The sequence below is a fragment of the Pristiophorus japonicus genome, chromosome 18 (assembly GCF_044704955.1).
Source record: "Pristiophorus japonicus isolate sPriJap1 chromosome 18, sPriJap1.hap1, whole genome shotgun sequence".
NCBI classification, from domain to species: Eukaryota; Metazoa; Chordata; class Chondrichthyes; family Pristiophoridae; genus Pristiophorus; species Pristiophorus japonicus.
The window spans coordinates 100,532,650-100,557,182 of NC_091994.1; the positions used below are offsets into that span (position 1 = coordinate 100,532,650).

At 54.6% G+C, this 24,533-nt stretch overlaps 1 protein-coding gene across 1 annotated transcript in view; it reads right to left on the reverse strand.

The window, feature by feature from the left end:
* Positions 1-24,533, reverse strand: part of arhgef16 (Rho guanine nucleotide exchange factor (GEF) 16) — a 43,113-nt gene that overhangs the window by 5,287 nt on the left and 13,293 nt on the right. The window contains exons 2-12 of the mRNA XM_070860994.1: positions 23,022-23,713; positions 21,240-21,291; positions 18,276-18,442; positions 17,197-17,253; positions 15,190-15,350; positions 8,395-8,547; positions 8,104-8,233; positions 7,208-7,282; positions 4,393-4,485; positions 2,568-2,722; positions 566-778 (exon numbers count right to left, since the gene is read on the reverse strand). Of these exons, the coding sequence (XP_070717095.1) occupies positions 566-778; positions 2,568-2,722; positions 4,393-4,485; positions 7,208-7,282; positions 8,104-8,233; positions 8,395-8,547; positions 15,190-15,350; positions 17,197-17,253; positions 18,276-18,442; positions 21,240-21,291; positions 23,022-23,585 (1,820 nt within the window). The 5' untranslated portion in view covers positions 23,586-23,713. The remainder of the gene's footprint in view (positions 1-565; positions 779-2,567; positions 2,723-4,392; positions 4,486-7,207; positions 7,283-8,103; positions 8,234-8,394; positions 8,548-15,189; positions 15,351-17,196; positions 17,254-18,275; positions 18,443-21,239; positions 21,292-23,021; positions 23,714-24,533) is intronic.

A 24,533-nucleotide genomic window follows, 5' to 3' on the forward strand; every position in this document is an offset into this window, starting at 1 on the left:
TTTGAAGAATGCCCCCTACTCCCCCGGCGGAGCGAGGTAACCACCAGCCACGACACCGAGCCGCATGGACCGGCACGGCCTCAGGTTCAGGGCTCAGGCCGCAGCGCTGGATCCCAGCTGGTGTGTTTGGGGCACCGGCATTGTCCGGAGTGACCCTGGCCTAGAATAGGGGGAAGGGAAATACACCAGGATTCCTGGCCCCGAGTACTGTGCAGTGACCTTGCTAGAGGGTCAACCTGTAGCCGAGGTTTGGGGGGGGGGGCGGGGTGAGGATGAGCATTGACCTCGGCTGTGATGCCCCGCATGGTCGAATAGCTGATTGACATTTCACCATTTCAGTTTATTTGTGGAGAATGGGGATTTGGTTTGAGTAAGAACAGCTCAGGGAACTGTACGCCAGGAAGGGTCATGGCCAATAGGGAAGGAAACTGCGGGTGGGGGGGTGGGGAAGGGAAGGAAATTGAGGGGGGGGAAGGATCCTTTTCGGAAATGGCAGAGATTTGAAAGTGGGCCAGGGGCGAGCGCAGCACTGGGATTGAGCGGCAGGCCGATTGATTGTACTCACTGGGAGTCCGTGGCAAAGACAAACTGCTCCGGTTCACCGGCGCTGTTCTTTTTCATGATGATCCTGAAGAGGTGGGTGTTGGAGCCGGCGCGAGTATTGGTCCCGCCTCCCGCGGCCTTCCCTGGGGGAGAGTGGGGAGACTCGCTGCTCACCAACGCCTCCACCTCCACCTGGTCCAGCGTGGCGTGGTCCTGCACCGTGTAGCTCTCCTCACTGCCGAGAAAGGACCGAACCATCAGCTCCCGGGAGCCGTCACAGGCGACATCATCCAACCAGACTCGACCCCCGACCCCCGACCTCCAGCCCCCCCCCCCACGGCCAGCCCGAGCAACGCTCACAGATGGAACTCACACAGTGAGTTCTCCCACACGGAGCCATGGGAGAAGTCACATGACCCACTACCTCTAGGTGGTACACACAGTCACATGACTGCTCACCCCCGGGTGCACAGAATCACATGACCCCCCCACCCCGCACGCCTGGGTGTACGGGAGGGGGTGGGGTGAGGGGGAGACACACACATGAGTAATATCTGACAGGATACAATCTCCAAACCGGGGTTCGGATATCAATGGCCCCAAACGCGACTTCACCCCCTTGCCATTCTGGGCAAATGCTCCAGCTGGTGTGGTACTGAAACACATGCCCCTCGATCAATCCAGGGTCCAGCTGATTGGCAGGGCAGGCACCACAGTGGGTCCCAGTGCTGGTGGGCTACAGAGGGAAGCATCAGCCAGGGGTGTAAGTCTGGATTACTACCCAGGGTCACCCTGGGGGGGGGGGGGAGAGGGGCAACAGTGCATGAGTCAGGACATCAAGCTTGACTGTGACACCCACACACCCCGCCTGTCTCTCCCCATCCACTCATTCCCCTCCCCCCACCCCCGTCTCGCCCCATGGTACCACACCGCCCCAAATAGAAAGGACCAGCACTGGAGAGGAGAGGACAAAGAGACGGGGGAGAAAGAATGTGGGGGAGAGCACGAGAGACCAAAAGAGCGAGTGAGCGCGCAAGAGAGAGTGCAGGAGTCACTCAGAGAGCACGAGGGAGTGCATGAGGGAAAGTGTGCGAGAGATTGTGAAAAAGAGAGCGCGCGAGAGGACTCGAGAGAGAGCAAGACAGAATGAGGAAAAAGATTTGCATTTATATAGCACCTTTCACGACCACTGGATATCCCAAAGCACTTTACAGTCAATTAAGTACTTTTTGAACAATAGTCTCTGTTGTAATGTGGGAAACGTGGCAGTCAATTTGCGCACAGCAAGCTCCCACAAACAGCAACATGATAATGGTCAGATAATCTTGTTTTTTTAAAGTGATGTTGATTGAGGGATAAATATTGACCAAAACACTGGGGATAACTCCACTGCTCTGCTTCAAAATAGTGCCATGTGATATTTTACGTCCACCTGAGAGAACAGACGGGGCCTCGGTTTAACGTCTCATCCGAAAGACGGCACCTCCGACAGTGCAGCACTCCCTCAGCACTGGCACTGGAGGGTCAGCCTGGATTTACGTGCTCAAGTCCCTGGAGTGGGAATTGAACTCACAACCTTCTGACTCAGAGGTGAGGGTGCTGCCCACTGAGCCACAGCTGGCACCAGAGAGAGAAAGGGAGGGCGCGAGAGGGTGAGAGTAAGAGGGGAAGAGCAAAAGCGTGCAAGGTGAGCAAGCACGTGCGTGAGAGATCGAGTGAGTGAGAGAGAAAGAATGCGCGAGAGACAACAAGTGGGAGAGGGAAGAAAAATTGCAACCAAAATGAATTCTAAATCCCCATTTAGCCGCAGGGACACGAGCGGTCACATTTGCGTGCAACGCTCAGGGCCCTGAAGGGCCGATGGACACAGAGTCTTGCAGGACATGAGCCGAGGTCAAACATCCCAGTCAAACAATGGCCAACGGGAGGGGACATGGTCAGCAGCCACACCACCATGCTCTGCTCACACTCGGTCACTACCACAAAGATTGGTGATTGAGGGGTGGCCAGCCAGGCTGAGGTACCTTCGTTTCCGGGTAACAATCAGCACATCATTGAAGAGGAAGAGGAAACAGCTTTGCTTCCCAAACACTTTGCGAAAGATCCCGGATTCTTCCACAAACACTGTCAGCTCCCCTCTTTTCTGCAGCCATCTTGAAGTAGAGATGAGAGGGAAACCCTGGAATACAAGAGAGAGTCACTGACACTGCCCACCGTGAGCGAGAGTGAGCCAGCCAGGGGAGGGAGGGAGCGAGCGAGCGGAGGGCTGAGGGAGGGGGGAGGGAGCGAGCGGGGGAGCGGAGGGGGGAGGGAGCGAGCGGGGGAGCGGGGGGGGGGGAGGGAGCGAGCGAGCGGAGGGCTGAGGGAGGGGGGAGGGAGCGAGCGGGGGAGCGGAGGGGGGAGGGAGCGAGCGGGGGAGCGGGGGGGGGGGAGGGAGCGAGCGGGGGAGCGGGGGGGGGAGGGAGCGAGCGGGGGAGCGGGGGGGGGAGCGGAGGGGGGAGGGAGCGAGCGGGGGAGCGGGGGGGGGGGAGGGAGCGAGCGGGGGAGCGGAGGGGGGAGGGAGCGAGCGGGGGAGCGGGGGGGGGGAGGGAGCGAGCGGGGGAGCGGAGGGGGAGGGAGCGAGCGGGGGAGCGGGGGGGGGGAGGGAGCGAGCGGGGGAGCGGAGGGGGAGGGAGCGAGCGGGGGAGCGGGGGGGGGAGGGAGCGAGCGGGGGAGCGGGGGGGGGGGAGGGAGCGAGCGGGGGAGCGGGGGGGGGAGGGAGCGAGCGGGGGAGCGGAGGGGGAGGGAGCGAGCGGGGGAGCGGGGGGGGGGAGGGAGCGAGCGGGGGAGCGGGGGGGGGGAGGGAGCGAGCGGGGGAGCGGAGGGGGAGGGAGCGAGCGGGGGAGCGGGGGGGGGGAGGGAGCGAGCGGGGGAGCGGGGGGGGGGAGGGAGCGAGCGGGGGAGCGGAGGGGGAGGGAGCGAGCGGGGGAGCGGGGGGGGAGGGAGCGAGCGGGGGAGCGGAGGGGGAGGGAGCGAGCGGGGGAGCGGAGGGGGAGGGAGCGAGCGGGGGAGCGGAGGGGGGAGGGGGGAGGGAGCGAGCGGGGGAGCGGGGGGGGAGGGAGCGAGCGGGGGAGCGGAGGGGGAGGGAGCGAGCGGGGGAGCGGAGGGGGGAGGGGGGAGGGAGCGAGCGGGGGAGCGGGGGGGGGAGCGGAGGGGGGAAGGGAGCGAGCGGGGGAGCGGAGGGGGGAGGGAGCGAGCGGGGGAGCGGGGGGGGGGAGGGAGCGAGCGGGGGAGCGGAGGGGGGGAGGGAGCGAGCGGGGGAGCGGAGGGGGGAGGGAGCGAGCGGGGGAGCGGAGGGGGGAGCGGAGGGGGGAGGGAGCGAGCGGGGGAGCGGAGGGGGGAGGGAGCGAGCGGGGGAGCGGGGGGGGGAGGGAGCGAGCGGGGGAGCGGGGGGGGGAGGGAGCGAGCGGGGGAGCGGAGGGGGGGAGGGAGCGAGCGGGGAGCGGAGGGGGCGAGAGACCGGAGGAGGGAGTTGGGGGGACGATGAGGGAGGGATGGAAGGAGGGGGGAGGAGAGAGGGTTGGAATGAGGAGGGAGGGGGCAGACAGAGGGATAGAGCGGTGGGAGGGTGGGTGCGGAGGGAGGGAGGGAGGAGGGAGAGGGGATAGAGAGAGGGAGAAAAAAAACAGACACAAGAAAAGGAGATGAGGACAATGAAATGAACAAACATAAACATCATCAGACAGTGAAGAATAGTGGATCTGAGAGAAAACACATAAAGTACAGACAGATAGTGAATGGTGAGGAGAATAGCCAGCGGATACGAGAGAAAACACCGAATACAGGCCGGGACCGATATGAGCTCAGTACCTTGATTTTCCCAAAGTCCAGCTGTGTCTGGATCATGAACATCTGTTCCGTCCGCTCCATTTTCCGAGCTCCTTCATTGCAGGTCTTCACCAGCTGGGAGGGAACAGAAAGGTAGTGGGTGCTCAACAGACTGATCCCTGGGGTTCAACGGGTCAGGCTGCGGGGAATTGAGTTACCATAGTTACAGGCTGCGGGGAATTGAGTTACCATAGTAACCCATCACACAGAGGGCAATGGGACAACCTGGAATAGCCGCCAACAGCTTCAAAATAGCTGACAACTCGAGAACCAGGCCTGAATATAAGCCGATGCCTTGGGGTTAAAATTCAGGAGGGCATAGGCCCATCAGAATCTGAGCTGCAGGTGTCCCCAACATTCCATCACCTGTATGGTGGGAGATTGAGGCAATCTGACATGGTGATGTTGGAACTAAATCTTTCCATTAAATTCTTTCATAATTATTATGGTTGCAGTTCCACCCCAAATGGGGCCGGATCGGGCAGAGAACATTGGGAGAATTTGGGCGTTAAGGCCTAGAGTCGCCTCACGCCCCCATGCGGGATTTCCTTCCCTCTCCCCGCCAGGAGGGTGTGACTACGAGTGAGGTCGATATGGGGATCCAGAAGGTAACATTGGAGGAGCCTCAGCCCTTGTCCAACAGGTACGAGGTTCTTGCTCCCCGTGTGGTCGAGAGCAGGGACTGCAGGCAGGATGAGCAAACTGACCACAGCACCATGGTACAGGGGGCCATTCAAGTTGGGAGTTAAAAGGAATGTAGTAGTGGTAGGGGATGGTATAGTTAGGGGGATAGATACTGTTCTCTGCAGCCGAGAGCATGAGTCCCGAAGGCTGTGTTGCCTGCCCGGTGCCAGAGTTAAAGATATGTCCTCTATGCTGGAGAGGGAGTGGGAGGGGAAAGATCCAGTTGTCATGGTCCATGTAGGCACCAACGACATAGATAGGACTAAGAAAGAGGTTCTGTTCTTATAGGCCCAGACCAGGTAAGAACGGCACGATTCCTTCCCTAAAGGACATCAGTGAACCAGTTGTTTTTTTTTAAAACGACAGCCTGACAGCTTCATGGTCACTTTTACTGACACCGGCTTTTTATTCCAGATTTTGTAAACGGAGTTTGAAATTCTCAAAATGCCCTGGTGGGATTTGAACTCATGTTCTCTGGATTACTAATCCAGCAACAGAACCGCTGCACTGCTGGAATTCCACCAGGGGGCAGACAGTGCATACGTAACAAACCCCGACCCAGGTAACTGGGCCAGGACTGCATCAGATGTGAAAGAGGGGCGAGGTGAAGAGGAGTTTCCAGGCTGCTCTCTCTCCCCTATTTAGACACATCTTTCCCAATCACAGAGACATTGTTCTCCAACACCCCCACCGCCACAGACACATCTGCCTCCCACCCAGAGAGAGGCAGAGAGAGCGAGCGAGAGAGGCAGAGAGAGCGAGCGAGAGAGGGAGAGAGAGCGAGCGAGAGAGGCAGAGAGAGCGAGCGAGAGAGGGAGAGAGAGCGAGCGAGAGAGGCAGAGAGAGCGAGCGAGAGAGGCAGAGAGCGAGCGAGAGAGGCAGAGAGAGAGAGAGCGAGAGAGGCAGAGAGAGCGAGCGAGAGAGGCAGAGAGAGCGAGCGAGGCAGAGAGAGCGAGAGAGGCAGAGAGAGCGAGCGAGAGAAGCAGAGAGAGCGAGCGAGAGAGGCAGAGAGAGCGAGAGAGAGAGGCAGAGAGAGCGAGAGAGAGAGGCAGAGAGAGCGAGAGAGAGAGGCAGAGAGAGCGAGCGAGAGAGGCAGAGAGAGCGAGCGAGAGAAGCAGAGAGAGCGAGCGAGAGAGGCAGAGAGAGCGAGAGAGGCAGAGAGAGCGAGCGAGAGAGGCAGAGAGAGCGAGCGAGAGAGGCAGAGAGCGCGAGCGAGAGAGGCAGAGAGAGCGAGAGAGGCAGAGAGCGCGAGAGAGGCAGAGAGCGCGAGCGAGAGAGGCAGAGAGCGCCAAACGCAGACGGGGAGAGAGAGACAGACGGGGAGAGAGAGACAGACGGGGAGAGAGAGACAGGGAGAAAGAGAGCAAGGCAGAGAGAGAAAGAGAGAGAGAGGCAGAGAGAGAGTGGCAGAGAGACAGACAGCAAGAGAAAGCGAGAGAGAACGAGAAAGTGAAAAGGCTTGCATTTATATAGCGCCTGTCATGACCTCAAGACGTCCCAAAGCGCTTTCCAACTAATGAAGTAGTTTTGAAGTGTAGTCACTGGTAATGAAGGAAACGCTGTCAATTATTGCACAGCAAGCTCCCACAAACAGCAATGTGATCATGAGCAGATAATCTGTTTCAGGTGTTGATTGAGGGATAAATATTGGCCAGGACACCGGGGATAACTCGTCACTAACTGATCAGTTAGTGGCATGGGATCTTTTACGTCCAACTGAGAGACGAGACAGGGCCTCGATTTAACGTCTCATCCGATAGACAGCCCCTCCGCCAGTGCAGCACTCCCTCAGCACTGCACTGAAGAGGCAGTCAGATGCCGCAGAGAGAGACACAGCGACAAGGCGAGGAGAGGGTGGTGTTGCTGATCAAGCAACTGGTCGAGGAATGTGAACGAGACAGCAGAAGAGCCGGCCGGACTGGGGCTCGGACAATCTCCGGATGGATGGGGGAGCGAGAGCTGTTGAGGAGATAAGCAGCGATTGGGTGAATGTGTGCGAGCTGTGGAGGAGCGAGGATAACTGTTGCCCTTTGCTGGCTCCATGCTGCCTGGCGCGATTGGCCAACACTCGAAGCGTGTCACGCCGGGTGGGACTGGTGTATCAGGCCTGTACCTTGCTGATGGCTTTCAACGCCCGCGTGGCTGCATCGTATTCCACTCGAAAACGATTGGTTTTCTGACAAATAGTCTAAAAGACAAACGAGAGGATTAGTGTGAAAACGCAGCGATGTTAAAGGACACAGCACAGAAGCCACATGGTGCATGGTGGCAGCCAATCCGCACAGAGTAAGATCCCATAAACATCCGAGAGGGGTGAACAGCTCATGTACTTTTGGTGGTGCTGGTTGAGGGAGGAATATTTCCATGCGTGACCGGGGAGGCCCTCAACAGTTCAAGTAGCATCCTGGCACTGTTCAGGAGTAAAATGGACATTCCACTTCAGCCTTACAGTGAAGCCCCATTGGTGCAAATCTCCACACAGCCACAAAATCCACCGTTTCTAACAGGCAAAGTAACCCCTTCCCATCTCAGAGAGTGCACTGAACACAGGGAACGAACCTAGCACTTGGTTTAGTACTATGGATGTGTTGATGTGGTTAGATGAAGAGAGTAGAAGGGGGCCCGTATGGTCCTGTTTCTGTGCTGTAAATACTGTCATTTTAATATGCATTGGATACGGAACGCAAGCTTGGAATGGTTTTGGCCCCATTCAGCCCACAGTCCAGGAGCAATCTGTGTACTCGGTCTAACCCAGAGTTCTGCAGAGGTTCCCCCCCCGATCCTTGTCCCTCTTCACATGACACACCTCAGACAGGTCAGCCTGAACTTCCAATGGACTCAACAGTTCCGAAGCCACCCTCTTCCCCCCCCCCCCATCCCTTACAAAGCATCGTCAAGGGTTACGCGTAGAGATGTCGGTCTTCAGTACCCGTGAACCTTTGCAGTCAACAACCCGCCAGCGATCAGGCACAAACCAGCGAGTGAGAGAGAGAGAGAGAGACAACGTACATCCATGAGGAGTGGCAGCCGGGTCACCCTCTGCATGGGCAGGATCAGGAAGGAGATGATGGGCAGGCCTCCACATTCCGGCTGGCTCTGAATCCGCTGCAGGACCTCCTTGAACTGCGTGTTTGAATTGCTGCAAGAGGCAAAAGACCGTTAGCCAAGAGTTGGGGCAGTGACCAACCAACACGGCCTAGCCGGGTAGGCCCAGGCTTCACTACTAGTCCCGACGTGATGCTTGACTTGGAAATCTTCAAAACTTCCAAAGCCTCAGACTGTCCCAGTCACTGTACTTACAGCAACTTCTGGAGGGTTCTCTGTTGGTACATTTCATTGGAGCAGTAGACGACATAGGCATCAAAGCGTTTTGATATGTGATTCTCCATGATGTCACTGATATCTCGGATTACTGGGTCTTCCTTGTGTCGGTTCTCAAGGTCATCAAAAAACCTAAAGAAAAACACAGAGCAGCTTTAAAAACAAAAGAAAGACTTGGATTTATGTAGCGCCTTTCACGTTCGCCGGGCGTCCCAAGACGCATTACAGCCAATGAAGTACTTTTGAAGTGTAGTCATTGTTGTAATGTAGGAAACACGGTGGCCAATTTGCACCCAGCAATGCGAGAATGACCTGATAATCTGGGTTTTTTTTGTTAAGTTGATTGAGGGATAAATATTGGCCAGAACACCGGGGATAACTCCCCTGCTCTTCTTCGAAATAGTGCCATAGGATCTTTTACGTCCACCTGAGAGAGCAGACGGGGCCTCGATTTAACGTCTCATCTGAAAGATGGCACCTCCGACAGTACAGCGCTCCCTCAGCACTGCACTGGAGTGTCAGCCTAGATTTATGTGCCCAAGTGCCTGGAGTGGGACTTGAATCCACAACCTTCTGACCCAGAGGCGAGGGGTCTACCCACTGAGCCACAGCTGACACTGCTGAACAGCAAGCCATGCCTTTCTGGTCTTTCCTGACCTGCACCTGGACGTTTACAATCCGCAAACTTCACTTCCCGACAGCAATGAACCAATAATTGAGCTCAGGATGTTACAACAACAAAGCCCCATCCACACAAACCCAGGAACAATGCCACCGAAGGCACCCTCACAATCGGTCGAGATAAGCGCTAAACCCAATCATTCACATGGGCCTATAATTAATTCGTTCACACTGGCTTGTAATTCATTCATTCATACGGGCCTGTAATTCATTCATTCACACTGGCCTGTAATTCATTATCATTCACACTGGCCTGTAATTCATTCATTCACACTGGCTTGTAATTCATTCATTCACATGGGCCTGTAATTCATTCATTCACACTGGCCTGTAATTCATTATCATTCACACTGGCCTGTAATTCATTATCATTCACACTGGCCTGTAATTAATAATCATTCACACTGGCCTGTAATGCATTCATTCACACGGGCCTGTAATGCATTCATTCACACGGGCCTGTAATTCATTATCATTCACACTGGCCTGTAATTCATTATCATTCACACTGGCCTGTAATTAATAATCATTCACACTGGCCTGTAATGCATTCATTCACACGGGCCTGTAATGCATTCATTCACACTGGCCTGTAATGCATTCATTCACACTGGCCTGTAATTCATAATCATTCACACTGGCCTGTAATTCATTCATTCACACCGGCCTGTAATTCATTATCATTCACACTGGCCTGTAATTAATAATCATTCACACTGGCCTGTAATGCATTCATTCACACGGGCCTGTAATGCATTCATTCACACGGGCCTGTAATTCATTATCATTCACACTGGCCTGTAATTCATTCATTCACACGGGCCTGTAATGCATTCATTCACACTGGCCTGTAATGCATTCATTCACACTGGCCTGTAATTCATAATCATTCACACTGGCCTGTAATTCATTCATTCACACTGGCCTGTAATTCATTCATTCACACGGGCCTGTAATTCATTCATTCACACGGGCCTGTAATTCATTCATTCACACGGGCCTGTAATTCATTCATTCACACTGGCCTGTAATGCATTCATTCACATTGGCCTGTAATTCATTATCATTCACACTGGCCTGTAATTCATTCGTTTGCACGCGTGCAGCTGATAGCGGACTGGTTAAAACTGACCAACTTGTTGTCTTTTCAATGCACAGGCTGATAAAATCTAAATCCAGCAACCATCACAGCAACCGCATGGCCCTGATTGTGCAACCACAGTGAACACACACAGCACTGTGTGTGGAGGCAATTTACCACCCCTTTAAATAGACATCTGGCAATTTACCGTCAGGGCACCGCCCCTTTTAAACAGAAATCTGGCAATTTACTGTCAGGGCACCGCCCCTTTAAACAGCAGTCGTGGTCAGAGACCATCCCCCTTCGGATCTCGGGACAGAGCTCATCTGTTCAGATTAAAGGGATGATAATGCCACGTGTGCAATGTGACTCTAATTCAACAAGTGAGCACAAAGAAACTCTAACTCTTAATATTATACCGAGGAGATCAAAGTCTGCTCACGATCTTCTTTCACCCGTCTGGTTTTTCAGTACCTTTTTCTTCTCAGCTGCTGAACAGAAGTTTCCAGAAAGTGACCGTTGTCCCTTACGACCCAGAAATTGGATCCTGTTCTCTGCTCTGGTGAATGCAATGATTAATATTTACCCCACTTGCAGCAATCTGCTTATTCATGGTGGTGCTCCCACTATCAAATTCGCTTTGAAATTAGTGGCTGTCACACAGGCCAGAGTTTAGTGCCGCTGATGACATTACATTCTAACCAATAGCAATATAAAGCACCAAGTGCCAGCAGTGGCTCAGTGGGTCGGGTGCTCGCCAGAGTCAGAAGGTTGTGGGTTCAAGCCCCACTTCAGAGGCTCGAGCACAAAATCTAGGCCAACACTCCAGTGCTGCACTGCCAGAGGTACCGTCCTACTTGAGCAAACCGAGCTTCCAACCCCATGTCCTCTCCATCACTGAGACCGCTTACTTCTAGCACCGTAACATCACCGCCTCTTCCTCAGCCCATCTGCTGCCGAAATCCTCATCCGTGCCTTTGTTACCTCCAGACTCAACTCCCCTGGCCAGCCTCCCATCCACTACCCTCCATAAACTTGAGCTTATCCAAAACTCTGCTGTCCATGTCCTAACTCGCACCAAGTCCTGCTCACCCATCACCCCTGTGCTCACTGACCGACACTGGCTCCAGGTCCAGCAATGCCGCAATATTAAAACTTTCATCCTTGGGTTCCGATCCCTCCATGGACTCGCCCCTCCCTATCTCTGTAACCTCCTCCAGCTCTACAACCTCTGAGATCTCTGCGTTCCTCCAGTTCTGGTCTCTTGTGCATCCCCGATTTTCTTTGGCCCTCCATTGGTGGCTGGGCCCTCAGCTCTGGAACTCTCTCCGTCTCTCTCTCTCCTCCTTCAAAGGTGCTCCATAAAACCTACCTCTTTGACCAAGCTTTTGGTCACCTGCCCATACATCTCCTCAAGTAGCTCGGCGTCATATTTTGTTTGATAATGCTCCCGTGCAGCACCTTGGGATGCTTTACTACATTAAAGGCGCTACATAATGCAAATTGTTGTTGTTGGAAAGTGCCCATTGGAGGGCAGCGGGCAAGGACAGCACCGAGCCTGGCAGTGAGACCTCCCTGACACAAAGGACTGGGGCTCACTGGTGGAGGAATAGAATAGAAAAGCAGGGAGGTAATGTTAAATTTAGATAGAACCTTGGGTAGGCCACACTTGGAGGACTGCATGCAATTCTGGTCTCGGTACTACAAAAAGGATATTGAATCACTGGAGAAAGTATAGAAAAGATTAAACAGGATGTCACCAGAATTGAGAAAGAAGTATTTTTATAGCGCCTTTGACGATCTCCGCATGTCTCAAAACGCTTCACTGCCAATGAAGTACGTACTTTTTTTGAAATTGTAACGCAGGATGCAACTATCAGGAAAGATTGTGTAGCGGGGGCCGTTTTCTCTGGAAAAGAGACTAAGAGGAGACCTGATCGAGGTCTTTAAACTGATGAAGGCGTTGGCTAGAATGGATGTGGAGGGACTGTTTCCACTCGTGCGTGGTTCTAGAACAAGGAGGCATAAATACAAGAGAGTCAACATTGCAAAGAAAGAATTGAGGAGCAATTACTTGACACAGCGAGCGGTGAGAATGTGGAGCTCTTTGCCAGAGGGAGTGGTTGGAGCCGATAGTGTTGACACATTTAAGGGGAGGCTTGACACACACACACACACACGACGGAGAAGGGAATCGAGGGAGATGGAGGGCCGGGTGAGAAGAGGAGACCAGAGTGGGTGGAGGCGCTTGTGAACATAAACCCCAGCACAGACCAGTTGGGCCGGTTTGACTGCTGTAGATTCGATGGAATTGTCGGCGACTCACCGCCTTGGCTCACACACACAGAAGGGTAGGCGTGTGAAAGCACAGTCGTTGCTGGTGGACTCGGCACCGAGGCAGCAGTCAGTGCCGGCAAGAAAAGGAGGGAAATCCGCTTCACCGGCGGCACTAACCCCAAGCGAAAGCGCGCCAGCGAAAACCCACTTTGTCGGCATTTGCAGAACTCAGTGCAGCAGGCCAGCACTGTGATCTGATCCTGGGGAATCTGCTGCAGTGTGCAGCTGCTCTCTCTCTCTCTCCCCTGCAGGGATGGTCCTGCGTGGATACGGTTGTCTCATGGACTAACTGTCCCCTCTCAGTCAGTGCCCTTGCCCATTGTTTCAGCGAGACTCCTGACCCGCCTGTTGCAAACAATGAGAATCAGAGCAGCTTCTCTCGACAAGCAACCCAAGTCGTGGCCTGCCTCCAACAAGCACTGGAGTCAGCCGTGTGAATCAGCTTGGGTGGTGCTCTCGTCCCAACATGCCTGGCTCAGCTACTGGTGGAAAGCACAATCCATTCACCTTTCACCCCACTGCGTCGCATAGCCCAGACTAACAACAACCATTTGCATTTAAATAGTGCCCATAACATAGTAAAACGTCCCAGGGTGCTTCACAGGGGCGATTATCAAACAAAATTTGACACCGAGCCACACAAGGAGATATTAGGGCAGATCACCACAAGCTTGGTCAAAAAGGTAGGTTTCAAGGAGCGTCTTAAAAGGAGGAAAGAGAGGTTTAGGGAGGGAATTCCAGAGGTTAGGCAGCTGAAGGCACGGCCGCCAATGCTGGAGCGATTATAATAGATGCACATGAGCGGCAGAATTGCAGGAGTGCAGAGATCTCGGGGGGGGTTGTGGGGCTGGAGGAGATTACAGAGATAGGGAGGGGCGAGGCCATGGAGGGAGTTGAAAACAAGGAATGAGAATTTTTAAATTGAGACATTGCTGGACTGGGAGCCAATGTAGATCAGCGAGCACAGGGGTGATAGGGGAACGGGACATAAGAATTAATAGCAGGAGTCGGCCATTCGGCCCCTCGAGCCTGCTCCGCCATTCAATAAGATCGTGGCTGATCTTCGACCTCAACTCCACTTTCCCGCCCGCTCCCCATATCCCTTAATTCCCTTAATATCCAAAAATCTATTGATCTCTGTCTTGAATATACTCAATGACTGAGCCTCCACAGCCCTCTGGGGTAGAGAATTCTAAAGATTCACCATCCTCTGAGTGAAGTTTCTCCTCATCTCAGTCCTAAATGGCAGACCCCTTATTCTGAGACTAACCCTAACCCTGGTTCTAGGCACCCCAGCCAGGGAAAACATCCTCCCTGCATCTACCCTGTCAATCCCTGTAAGAATTGTGTGTGTTTCAATGAGACCACCTCTCATTTTTCTAAACTCTAGAAAATGTAGGCCTAGTCTACTCAATCTCTTCTCATAGGACAATTCCCCCCCCCCCTTCCAAGAGTCAGTCTGGCGAACCTTTGTTGCACTCCCTCTATGGTAAATATATCCATCTGTAGGTAAGGAAACCAAAACTGTACACAATACTCCAGGTGTGGTCGCACCAGGGCCCTGTATAATTGCAGTAAGACGTCTTTACTTTTATACTCAAATCCTCTTGTAATAATGGCCAACATACCATTTGCTTTCTCAATTGCTTGCTGTACCTGCATGTTAACTTTCAGTGATTCGTAAACAAGGACACCCAGGTCCCTCTGAACACCAACATTTCACCATTTACTTGGTGCAAGTTAGGATACGGGCAGCTGAGTTTTGGATGAGCTCAAGTTTATGGAGGGTAGAAGATGGGAGGCTGGCCAGGAGTGCGTGGGAGTAGTCAAGTCTGGGCGGTAAGCCAGGCCCAATGTCAACACCGCCACAAACTGCAACCCAAACAGTTCACAGACCATTATATTTTTAAGAGTGAATATTGCCACCGCTGTGTCAGCCAGTGAGTTGGAGATGGGCTAGAGGAACAGATGAGAGCAAGATTGTTCGGCTGATGTGATGCTCCTGCAGTCAAATAGCCCGCTTATTTTTGAGGTTATTCAAAGTATTGGGGGGTACCTGGAGCCTGTGAATTTTACCCCAGCATGAGTCAGTGAGTTTGAGAGTAGGGGAGGAGAACAAAAGGCCAATTTATCACCCTACACTGGAATAATCGAGTCACAAATCAGATCTTCCACATCGTTTCCCAGCTGACAACAGCAATGACTCTACAAAGTACGTCATTGGCTGAAAAGCGTTTTGAGACGTCCAGTGGTCGTGAAAGGCGCTATATAAATCCAAGTCTTTCTTTCCACAGAAGCTGTTAATGGATTAATCGAGTTCATACCAAGGGTAATAAACTGGGAGCCTCTCAACTACTATCTAGTGATTGGGATGATCTGAGGGCTCATGTGGTTGGAGCTTGTATAGAGAATGTGCGCTCCACACAAGACCTGTCAGAGCAGCAAAGAATAGGAGTCTCTTCTCCCTACCCCTCAATTCCCTCTCCACCATCCTACTCCTACACACCCCCCCTCCAACCCATTTCCTCCTTCCTTCCCTTCCATTGCATCCTCCAGCTCACCCCACCTTCCTTCTCTCACCCCATCCCATCCATCAGCTCCTGCACCCCCTCCCTCCCCCACCCTACCCCCTCCTACCCTTTCCCTCCTCCCTTTCTCCCCGCTCTCCCTCCTACCTCTTACTGGCCTCCTGAATGTCACAGATGTTGGAGAAGAGATGGTGGTGTTCGGTGGTGGTCATGGAGTCCTTTAGCTCCTTTGAGCTCATGAACATCTGAATTAGGACGTTAAGGCTGTGCTGGTAGGAGAACTCGGACACGATGATCTCGAAGATGGCCTGTAGAAAGGAAGAGAATGAAGAGGGAACTCGTTTCCGTTCAATAATTAGCCCACTCCTGCAGGGCACAGTTCTGGTTCCTTTCCAAAGAGGCTTTTCTTCACACGAGAGCCTGGACTGAAATCACCTGCAGGATATTCAACCGTAAAAAGAGCATCACATCCGAGACCAATCATGCTTTCACACATTTCCCAGTTGGAGTTACTTGGCGGCGATCAGAAGCAGGAAGCCTGGCAGATAACTTATTCTCCGTGACCGAGGTGACTCTCTTGGCTTATCGTTGAGCATTTGATGCTTTCACTGGATGCCCGAAACAGAGTTGAGCTCCCTCGATTCTGCCCCCACAATGCCCTTTAACTCCAACCATTTGTAGAGGGATAGAATTGAAAAGCAGGGAAGTTATGTTAAACCTGTATCGAACCTTGGTCAGACCACACACGGAGTGAAGTGCACAGTTCGAGTCTCCATATTCTAAAAATAGAAAATAAAGCACTGGAGAAGGTGCAAAAAAGATTTGCAAGGATGATACCAGAACGGAGAGGTTAGAACTATCAGGAAAGGCTGGGGCTCTTTTCTCATGAAAAGAGAATGCTTTGTGATAACTCGATCGAGGTCTTTAAGATTATGAAAGTGTTTGATAGGGTAGGCGTAGAGAAGATGTTTCCACTTATGGGGAATCCAAAACTAGGGGCCATAAATATAAGATAGTCACTAATAAATCCAATGGGGAATTCAGGAGAAACTTTGTTACCCAGAGAGGGGTGAGCATGTGGAATTCGCTCCCACAGGGAGTGATTGAGGCGAATAGCATGGATGCATTTAAGGGGAAGCTGGATAAACACATGAGGGAGAAAGGAATAAGGATCTGTTGATGGGGTGAGATTAAGAGGGGTGGGAGGAGGCTCGTGTGGAGCATAAACACCGGCATAGACCAGTTGGGCCAAACGGCCCCTTTCTAAGCTGAATGTTCTCTGTAACCACAAGAGCCGGCTGCATCAGGATGATCAGCAATCTGACCCAGAGCAGTCAATGCTCATTGTAGCATGGCCCCAGCTGAGAGCAGCTAGCCCTGACCTCCTGATGTTCCTGGTCTTGGGGTTTTACCCACTGGACCATCAGGGGAGCTCTCACTCTTAAATTGCACGTTACTGTCCAATTGTGGGCACAATTCTGATGTCACAACTTATCCTTAACTGAAAAAACTGCTCACTTCAGACTCTCCATCTCATCCACTGGGGCCTCCTTTCCACTGACACGCAACGGGCTTTTAAAACCCAAACCATCTCCGTCACCAAACTACTTATTGAATGATCTTGTTCTTCTTTCCTTTTTCGAGCCTTGGCAGTGTGGTACCATGAACCCTGATCTTTCACCCTGGTGCTGTCCGGCACTGTGGTACCATGAACCCTGACCTTTCACCCTGGTGCTGTCCGGCACTGTGGGCCCTGACCCTTCACCCCGGTGCTGTCCGGCACTGTGGGCCCTGACCCTTCACCCTGGTGCTGTCCGGCACTGTGGGCTCTGACCTTTCACCCTGGTGCTGTCCGGCACTGTGGGCTCTGACCTTTCACCCTGGTGCTGTCCGGCACTGTGGGCTCTGACCTTTCACCCTGGTGCTGTCTGGCACTGTGGGCTCTGACCTTTCACCCTGGTGCTGTCTGGCACTGTGGGCTCTGACCTTTCACCCTGGTGTTGTCTGGCACTGTGGGCCCTCAGTAACAAAATACTGTGCGCGTATCTGAGCCCCGACAGCCCCCTTTTACCCTCCAGTCTATTTCCCACAATGCCTTCTGGCTTGGAGCGTCCCTGACATTCCATTAACCCCGGATGGAACCCTGGTCCGTACCTCTTGCCTCTTGCGTTCCTCGGCCGACAGTTTCTGCAGAATTCCACTCTCGACCACCTGAAAACAGTAAGAGCAATGGGCATCAGTAAGGAAACAGTAATATTACTTGTGCTCGCAACACAGCGCATCAGAGCAGCTACACCAGCCCCCAGAGGGGTAAAGGAAGAACTAAAGAAGGAACTCATAATTATACGACAACTTGCATTTATATAGCGCCTTTAACGCAGTGAAATGTCCCAAGATGCTTCACAGGAGTATTTTGAGATAAAACAATTAGCGCAGGTGACCAAAAGCTTGGTCAAAGAGGTAGGTTTTAAGGAGCGTCTTGAAGGAGGATAGAGAAGAGGCGAGGTTTAGGCAGGGAGTTCCAGAGCTTGGGGCCTCGGCAACACAAGGTACAGCCACCAATGGTGGGGCAATTATAATCAGGGATGCTCAGGAGGGCAGAATTTGAGGAGCGCAGACATTGCGGGGGGTTGTGGGGCTGGAGGAGATTACAGAGATAGGGAGGGGCGAGGCCACGGAGGGATTTGAAAACAAGGATGAGAATTTTGAAATCGAGGCGTTGCTTAACCTGGAGCCGATGTCGGCCAGCGAGCACAGGGGCCGATGGGTGAGCGGGACTTGTGCGAGTTAGGACACAGGCAGCTTTTCACGACATCAGGATGTTCCAAAGCACTTTACAGCCAATGAATTATTCTTGAAGGGCAAATGTGGCAGTCGATTACGCGCACAGCAAGATTCCACAATGGCAATGCGCCACACGAGCAGTCAATCTCACTGGAGAGCTGAATGTTTTCCCAGGACACTGGGAGAAAACTCCTCTGTTCTTTTCTAAAAATAAAAGTGCCGCAGGGATCTTTAAAAGGGCCGGACGCGGCCTGGGCTTAAGGTCCGATCGGAAAGCCGGCACCTGCGACAGTGCAGCGCTCCGTCGGCACTGCACGGGGCGTGTGGGCCCGGATTGTGTGTGGGTTACGGTTCCCCTCGGAAATACCCGAGCGATCGCAAACGGGAAACTGACAGTACACGCCACAGCTACCGAACAGAGACAATCCCCCCCGACTGCGAATGCTCACCTGCGGCAACTGGCTCCACGTCATCTGGGCCGGGCGGTAATTCTGAACCACGATCTTCTCGTCGGGCTCCGTCGCTTCCAGGTGCGCGGCGTCGTCCAGCAAGTCGTCGTCGGATTCGGGAACGATGGCCAGGCCTCGCTCCCGCACCTCCTGGTACAGCCTTGGGTCTGAGGAGAGCAGTTTGCTCAGGAAGGAGCTGAAGGTTTCGCAGAGGTTCCCCGTCCCTCCCCCACCCCCACTCTCGCCCGGTCCCTCTGGCCCCCGGAGCAAACCCGTCGCCGAGCCATCCCGCTGCCAGAGGGAGAAGCGGCGGAGAGCCCCCAGGATGGGATTCTCCGCCGGCCGGCCGGGCTCCATTGCCTCCCGATAGATATCCGATCGGCTGTCTCAAATCAGGCCACCGAGTTGTATCCTGCACTTGGTTCCTCACCCTGGCCTGCACTGCGGGCTCTGGGAGGTGATGACGAGCCGGTGGGGAATGTGACAGGTTTGCTCGAGGAGCCTGCTGAAGTGCTCCGAATTACAAATCACCTCATTAAAATCCGCTCGCTGTATTGGACACGAGACAGACCATAACCAAATCCCACAGCCTCCAACTAGTTCACCACTCCTGACATTTGTCCCAAAAACATACCACCGTTTCATCTTTACCGTCTGCATGGCTTCCAATTTAAAGCCTCTCCCGAAGGGCCTGCCTCTCACTGGGGTTCAGAACCCCTCCCCTCCCCAAGGGCCCGACTCTCACTGGGGTTCGGTGCTATGGCCATAGACTCTCTCATACCCCTCCTCCGCCCCAAACCCGTTCTCGTTTCTTGGTCAAACCAGGGGTCTGAAATGCATGAAATTCCATGACCATGTTTAAGACCCAATTACTACTGAGAGAGCCACACAGGTAGACTTTGTGTTTGCCTGTTTTGGGGTGCACACTCTTCCCCCGAGACACCCCTCCGACTTCCCCAAGTCCAGAGAGCCGAGGCATTGGTCGGCAGGGCTGGGGTTTGGTGCTGCTGGACCTTAACCAGCTAAAATCAGGCCGGTTACCAGTGCAAAGTATTGACCAGCCACAGCCACCCCATCCACTGGGTCATTGACTTTCTTTTTTACATTTTCTGAGCTCATCGAGGTTAAGGATGTTACTGCTGCAAGTGGATCCTGCCAGATGGGCTACAGCGCGGTTAGATGCAGAGTAAAGCCCCCATTTGCCTCAGTGCCAACTGTAGAGGAGCGCCCCCCTACAGGAACATGTGGCACTTTGCCCATTTTGGCTTTGCCAATTAAAGTCAAATTCGGGGCAGGATTGTGCTATAAGCCCATGAACTCTGGGACCCAGATCAAGACTTGGGAGAGAAATTGGTCTCCTTTGCGCCTCCCGTTATCACCTTCGGGGGGGCGATAGCGGGGCTCTAACAGCTTTCCGACAGAGTGCGGCGAGAGTACCGACGCCCGCGAGCTTCCCGGGGCAGGTTAGCGGCGGCGGTAAAGCTAAACACCGTGATCTCCTGCGCCCCGGAGATTGTGACATCATCCGGTGCGCAGCGCCCCGATACCGCCCGGATCCTAAATTCGCTTCCGCTCCCTGCAGTATCGCCGGGAGTCAAAGCCGGCAGCTGCCAGAGACGTTGTGAGGCTGGACGGCCGCTTGGGGAGCGGTAATTAAAGGCAGTGGTGGTCCGGTTCAGTGCTTGGGGCCGATCGTCATGGATCGCAGGTACCGTCGCCGACCAGTGCAACCGTCGCCTAGCAACACCCTCAGCAATGGCCCGTCCCTTTAAGGGAGGGAAGGAGCCTCTGATCCTGGCAGCGCTGCACGGGACATTGGGCAGCGCTCTGCCGCTCCACCCCTCTCTCCTGGTTTAGCGCTCCAAGGGAAGTGATAGTGCTTGATTTAGCATTCCACTTCGCTCCTGGAGCGCAAAACCGGATATTCGCATCCTGTAGAATTAGGTAGTTATTGCCCCGGGAGCAACAGTCAATTTCCAGCCCTTGGGGTCTAGACTGAGATTCAGGACCCTTAGAGCCCAGCAAAGGATGCCATCCCCTCAGTCTGGGCTGGCTTCGAACCCATGCCTCATGTCTAGCCCACCGTGCTGATCAATTCCTCACTTACTGCTTCAATTAGCACATTTACTGGCTGCCCGACCAGCATACTGCAGAATATGAAACCCTTCAGGTTATTCCCCATTCCCAGGACGGAAACATATTCAATCCCCCTCCCCATACACAACATCGAAACATTAATACAAGGTCGCAATGGGTGGATGTTAAAGATCCCATAAAGAGCAAGGGACCTCTCCCAGTGTCCTGGCCAACACTCCTCCCTAAACCACCACATCCCGACTAACTCGTCGTTTATCTCAATGCTGAGTGTCGGACGTTTCTGGTGGGCAATGGCTGCCGCACTCGGTTCAAAATCTAATTAACAAACTAATTGCGCAAAGGCCCAAAGCCCCCCAGCCATCCTCCAATCAAAGCTGAGCACCTAAATCCAACCCGCCCTGTTCAGACTGGTGTCTGAGCTGCATTGATCACTTTTACACACGCTCGGTCCTCACCCTCATCCCACCCACACCCTCGCCCTGCCCCCAGCCTCAACCCCAACTCACCCACATCTTCGCCCCACCCCCACGTCGCCCCGCCGCCCCCCCCTTGCTCCAACCCCGCCTCGCCCACACCCTCGTCCCGCCCACACCCTCGCCCCGCCCACACCCTCGCCCCGCCCACACCCTCGCCCCGCCCACACCCTCGCCCCGCCCACACCCTCGTCCCGCCCACACCCTCGTCCCGCCCACACCCTCGTCCCGCCCACACCCTCGTCCCGCCCACACCCTCGCCCCGCCCACACCCTCGCCCCGCCCACACCCTCGCCCCGCCCACACCCTCGTCCCGCCCACACCCTCGTCCCGCCCACACCCTCGCCCCGCCCACACCCTCGTCCCGCCCACACCCTCGTCCCGCCGCCCTTACCATCCTTAAAGGAGCTCCGAATTTTGGGGCCTCTCTTTCTTCCTAATGTCCGCTATAAAGAAGGAGACCAGGAATTAAAATGACAAATTCAGCAAAGATGCATCAGTGACTGTTCCAGTTCTCCAGCTTATGGGGCAATTCAGTAACATTCACCTTCAATGACTAATATCTTCATCTGAATGATGCCAATCATTGTTTGATTAAATATTCATTAACTACTGGAGCATCTCGCACTCCCCTCTGCCTCCATATATCTCTGGACATGGGCTGAGGTATAGTCCCACACAGACTGACTTTCACTGGGGTACAGTCCCACACACACTGACTCTCACTGGGGTACAGTCCCACACACACTGACTCTCACTGGGGTACAGTCCCACACACACTGACTCTCACTGGGGTACAGTCCCACACACACTGACTCTCACTGGGGTACAGTCCCACACACACTGACTCTCACTGGGGTACAGTCCCACACACACTGACTCTCACTGGGGTACAGTCCCACACACACACTGACTCTCACTGGGGTACAGTCCCACACACACTGACTCTCACTGGGGTACAGTCCCACACACACTGACTCTCACTGGGGTACAGTCCCACACACACTGACTCTCACTGGGGTACAGTCCCACACACACTGACTCTCACTGGGGTACAGTCCCACACACACTGACTCTCACTGGGGTACAGTCCCACACACACTGACTCTCACTGGGGTACAGTCCCACACACACTGACTCTCACTGGGGTACAGTCCCACACACACTGACTCTCACTGGGGTACAGTCCCACAGATACCGACTCTCACTGGGGTACAGTCCCACACACACACTGACTCTCACTGGGGTAAAGTTCTACAGATGCTGTTTCCTCAGGTTCACTTCAGCTGGTTCTTCCTCACAATTGGTCAGCACCATGGAAACAGGGTCGATCCAATCAGAAAATAGCATTATTACATTCAGAGATGCGTCATCGACAGTGGGGGGTCACGCATGGGAGTGGGGGTCACGCCTGACATTGGGGGCCGGGGTCTCGCACGCGACGGGGGCGCGTCTCACGTGGCAGTGGGGGGTCACGCGCAGCAGTGGGGGGCGGTCGCGCGCGGCGGTGGGGGGTCGTGGGGGTCGCGCGCGGCGGTGAGGGTCGTGGGGGTCGCGCGCGGCGGTGAGGGGAGGTGGTGGGGGTCACGCGCGGCAGTGGGGGGAGGTGGTGGGGGTCACGCACGGCAGTGGGGGGAGGTGGGGGGGGTCACGCGCGGCAGTGGGGGGAGGTGGGGGGGGGTCACGCGCGGCAGTGGGGGGAGGTGGGGGGGGGTCACGCGCGGCAGTGGGGGGAGGTGGGAGGGTCACGCGCGGCAGTGGGGGGAGGTGGGAGGGTCACGCGCGGCAGTGGGGGGAGGTGGGAGGGTCACGCGCGGCAGTGGGGGGAGGTGGGAGGGTCACGCGCGGCAGTGGGGGGAGGTGGGAGGGTCACGCGCGGCAGTGGGGGGAGGTGGGAGGGTCACGCGCGGCAGTGGGGGGAGGTGGGAGGGTCACGCGCGGCAGTGGGGGGGGTCACGCGCGGCAGTGGGGGGAGGTGGTGGGGGTCACGCACGGCAGTGGGGGGAGGTGGTGGGGGTCACGCGCGGCAGTGGGGGGAGGTGGGTGGGGTCACGCGCGGCAGTGGGGGGGGTCACGCGTGGCAGTGGGAGTTCCCAGTATTTTATACCAAGTTGAAGACGACATGTGATATGGCCCGTGGTTATGATTGGAGTCGGTAGGCAGCCCCCTCTCCTACCTTGGACCTTGCTGGACTCCGGGCCGGCTGGACCGCTGCCGTCTCCATGACCGGCGCCAGCGTGGTCGGAGACAGCTGCTTTTCATCCGTGAACTCGGGGAATCCGCCCGTTGCCACTTTGTACGACTTATTGCGCCGATTGCGTTGCAGGGTGCCGCCCGAGCCCCCCGTGTCCTTCCCGTCCTCGTACCGCATGTCGGCGGGCGGCATGCTCCGGACCTCCCGACGCCCGTTGTCCCGTCTGCCCGATGACGCATTACCCTGCGGCCGCAGCTTGGTCTTGGTGGTGACGGCCAGCTTACTGGGGATAATCTGCTGGTGCCCCTTCTTCAGGGCAGCCGCACTCTCCGTGCTCAAAACCACCTTCGGGATGTCCGAGAGCGTCGGCATGGAAGTGGCATTGGCTACTGCCGGGTTGTCCACTCCCAGCCGTGAGTCTTTACCACGCGAGGTAGACAACCTCTCCGTGTCCGCGTTTATCCGGAAGTCGGATCCAAACTTTTCTTCCAACACCAAACCCTGGCATTCCTCTTCCAGATTACCATCCGAATACCGTTGAGACATTTCGCTCGGCCAGTTTTTGAACCCAATTGTAGAAGAGTCCAAAGTTTAGCAGATTGGACAGACAGCTTCTCCCACTTGACTTCACTCATAAGGACTTGTGGTTTCCCAATCCCAAACTGGTCTTCCTCCTAAACCCAGGAAAAAGGGAAACAAAGCACAAGGTCACAACTGGTCCCAGCACGGATCCCCACACCGTTTCATTCAGCGCTCTTCAAGCCGGGTACGGTAGCACAGTGGTTATGTTCCTGGGATAGTAATCCCGAGGCCTGGACTAATGATCCAGAGACACGAGTTCAAATCCCACCACGGCAGCTGGGGAATTTAAATTCACTTAATTAAATAATACTGGAATAAAACGCTAGTGTCAGTAATGCTGACCATAAAGCTACTGGATTGTCGTAAAATCCCTTCGGGTTCACTAGAAAGAAAGACTTAGATTTATATAGCGCCTTTCACAACCACCGGATGTCTCAAAGCGCTTTACAGCCAATGTAGTCACTGTTGTAATGTCGGAAACTAATGCCCTTTAGGGAAGGAAATCTGCTGTCCTTACCCAGTCTGGCTTATATGTGACTCCAGACCCACAGCAACGTGGCTGACACTTAACTGCCCTCTGTGGTTCAAGGCGACGACTCACCATCACCTTCTCGAGGGCAATTAGGGATGGGCAATAAATGCCAGCGACGCCCACATGCCAGGAACTAATTTTTTTTTAATTCCGAAAGGTTTGTGGACCTATGCGCCCTTCTGAAAGGATTCTCCACTGACACAGACTTCAGGGCACAGCACCCACCTCGTGCTTTTCTCAAAACCGGCATGAGCTTGGAATTGCCGTTTTGTACCATTGCTCTGTCTCCTGTCGTGGCCCTCTCACCTCAGAGAAACAGAGAAAATAGGTGCAGGAGTAGGCCATTTGGCCCTTCGAGCCTGCACCACCATTCAATAAGA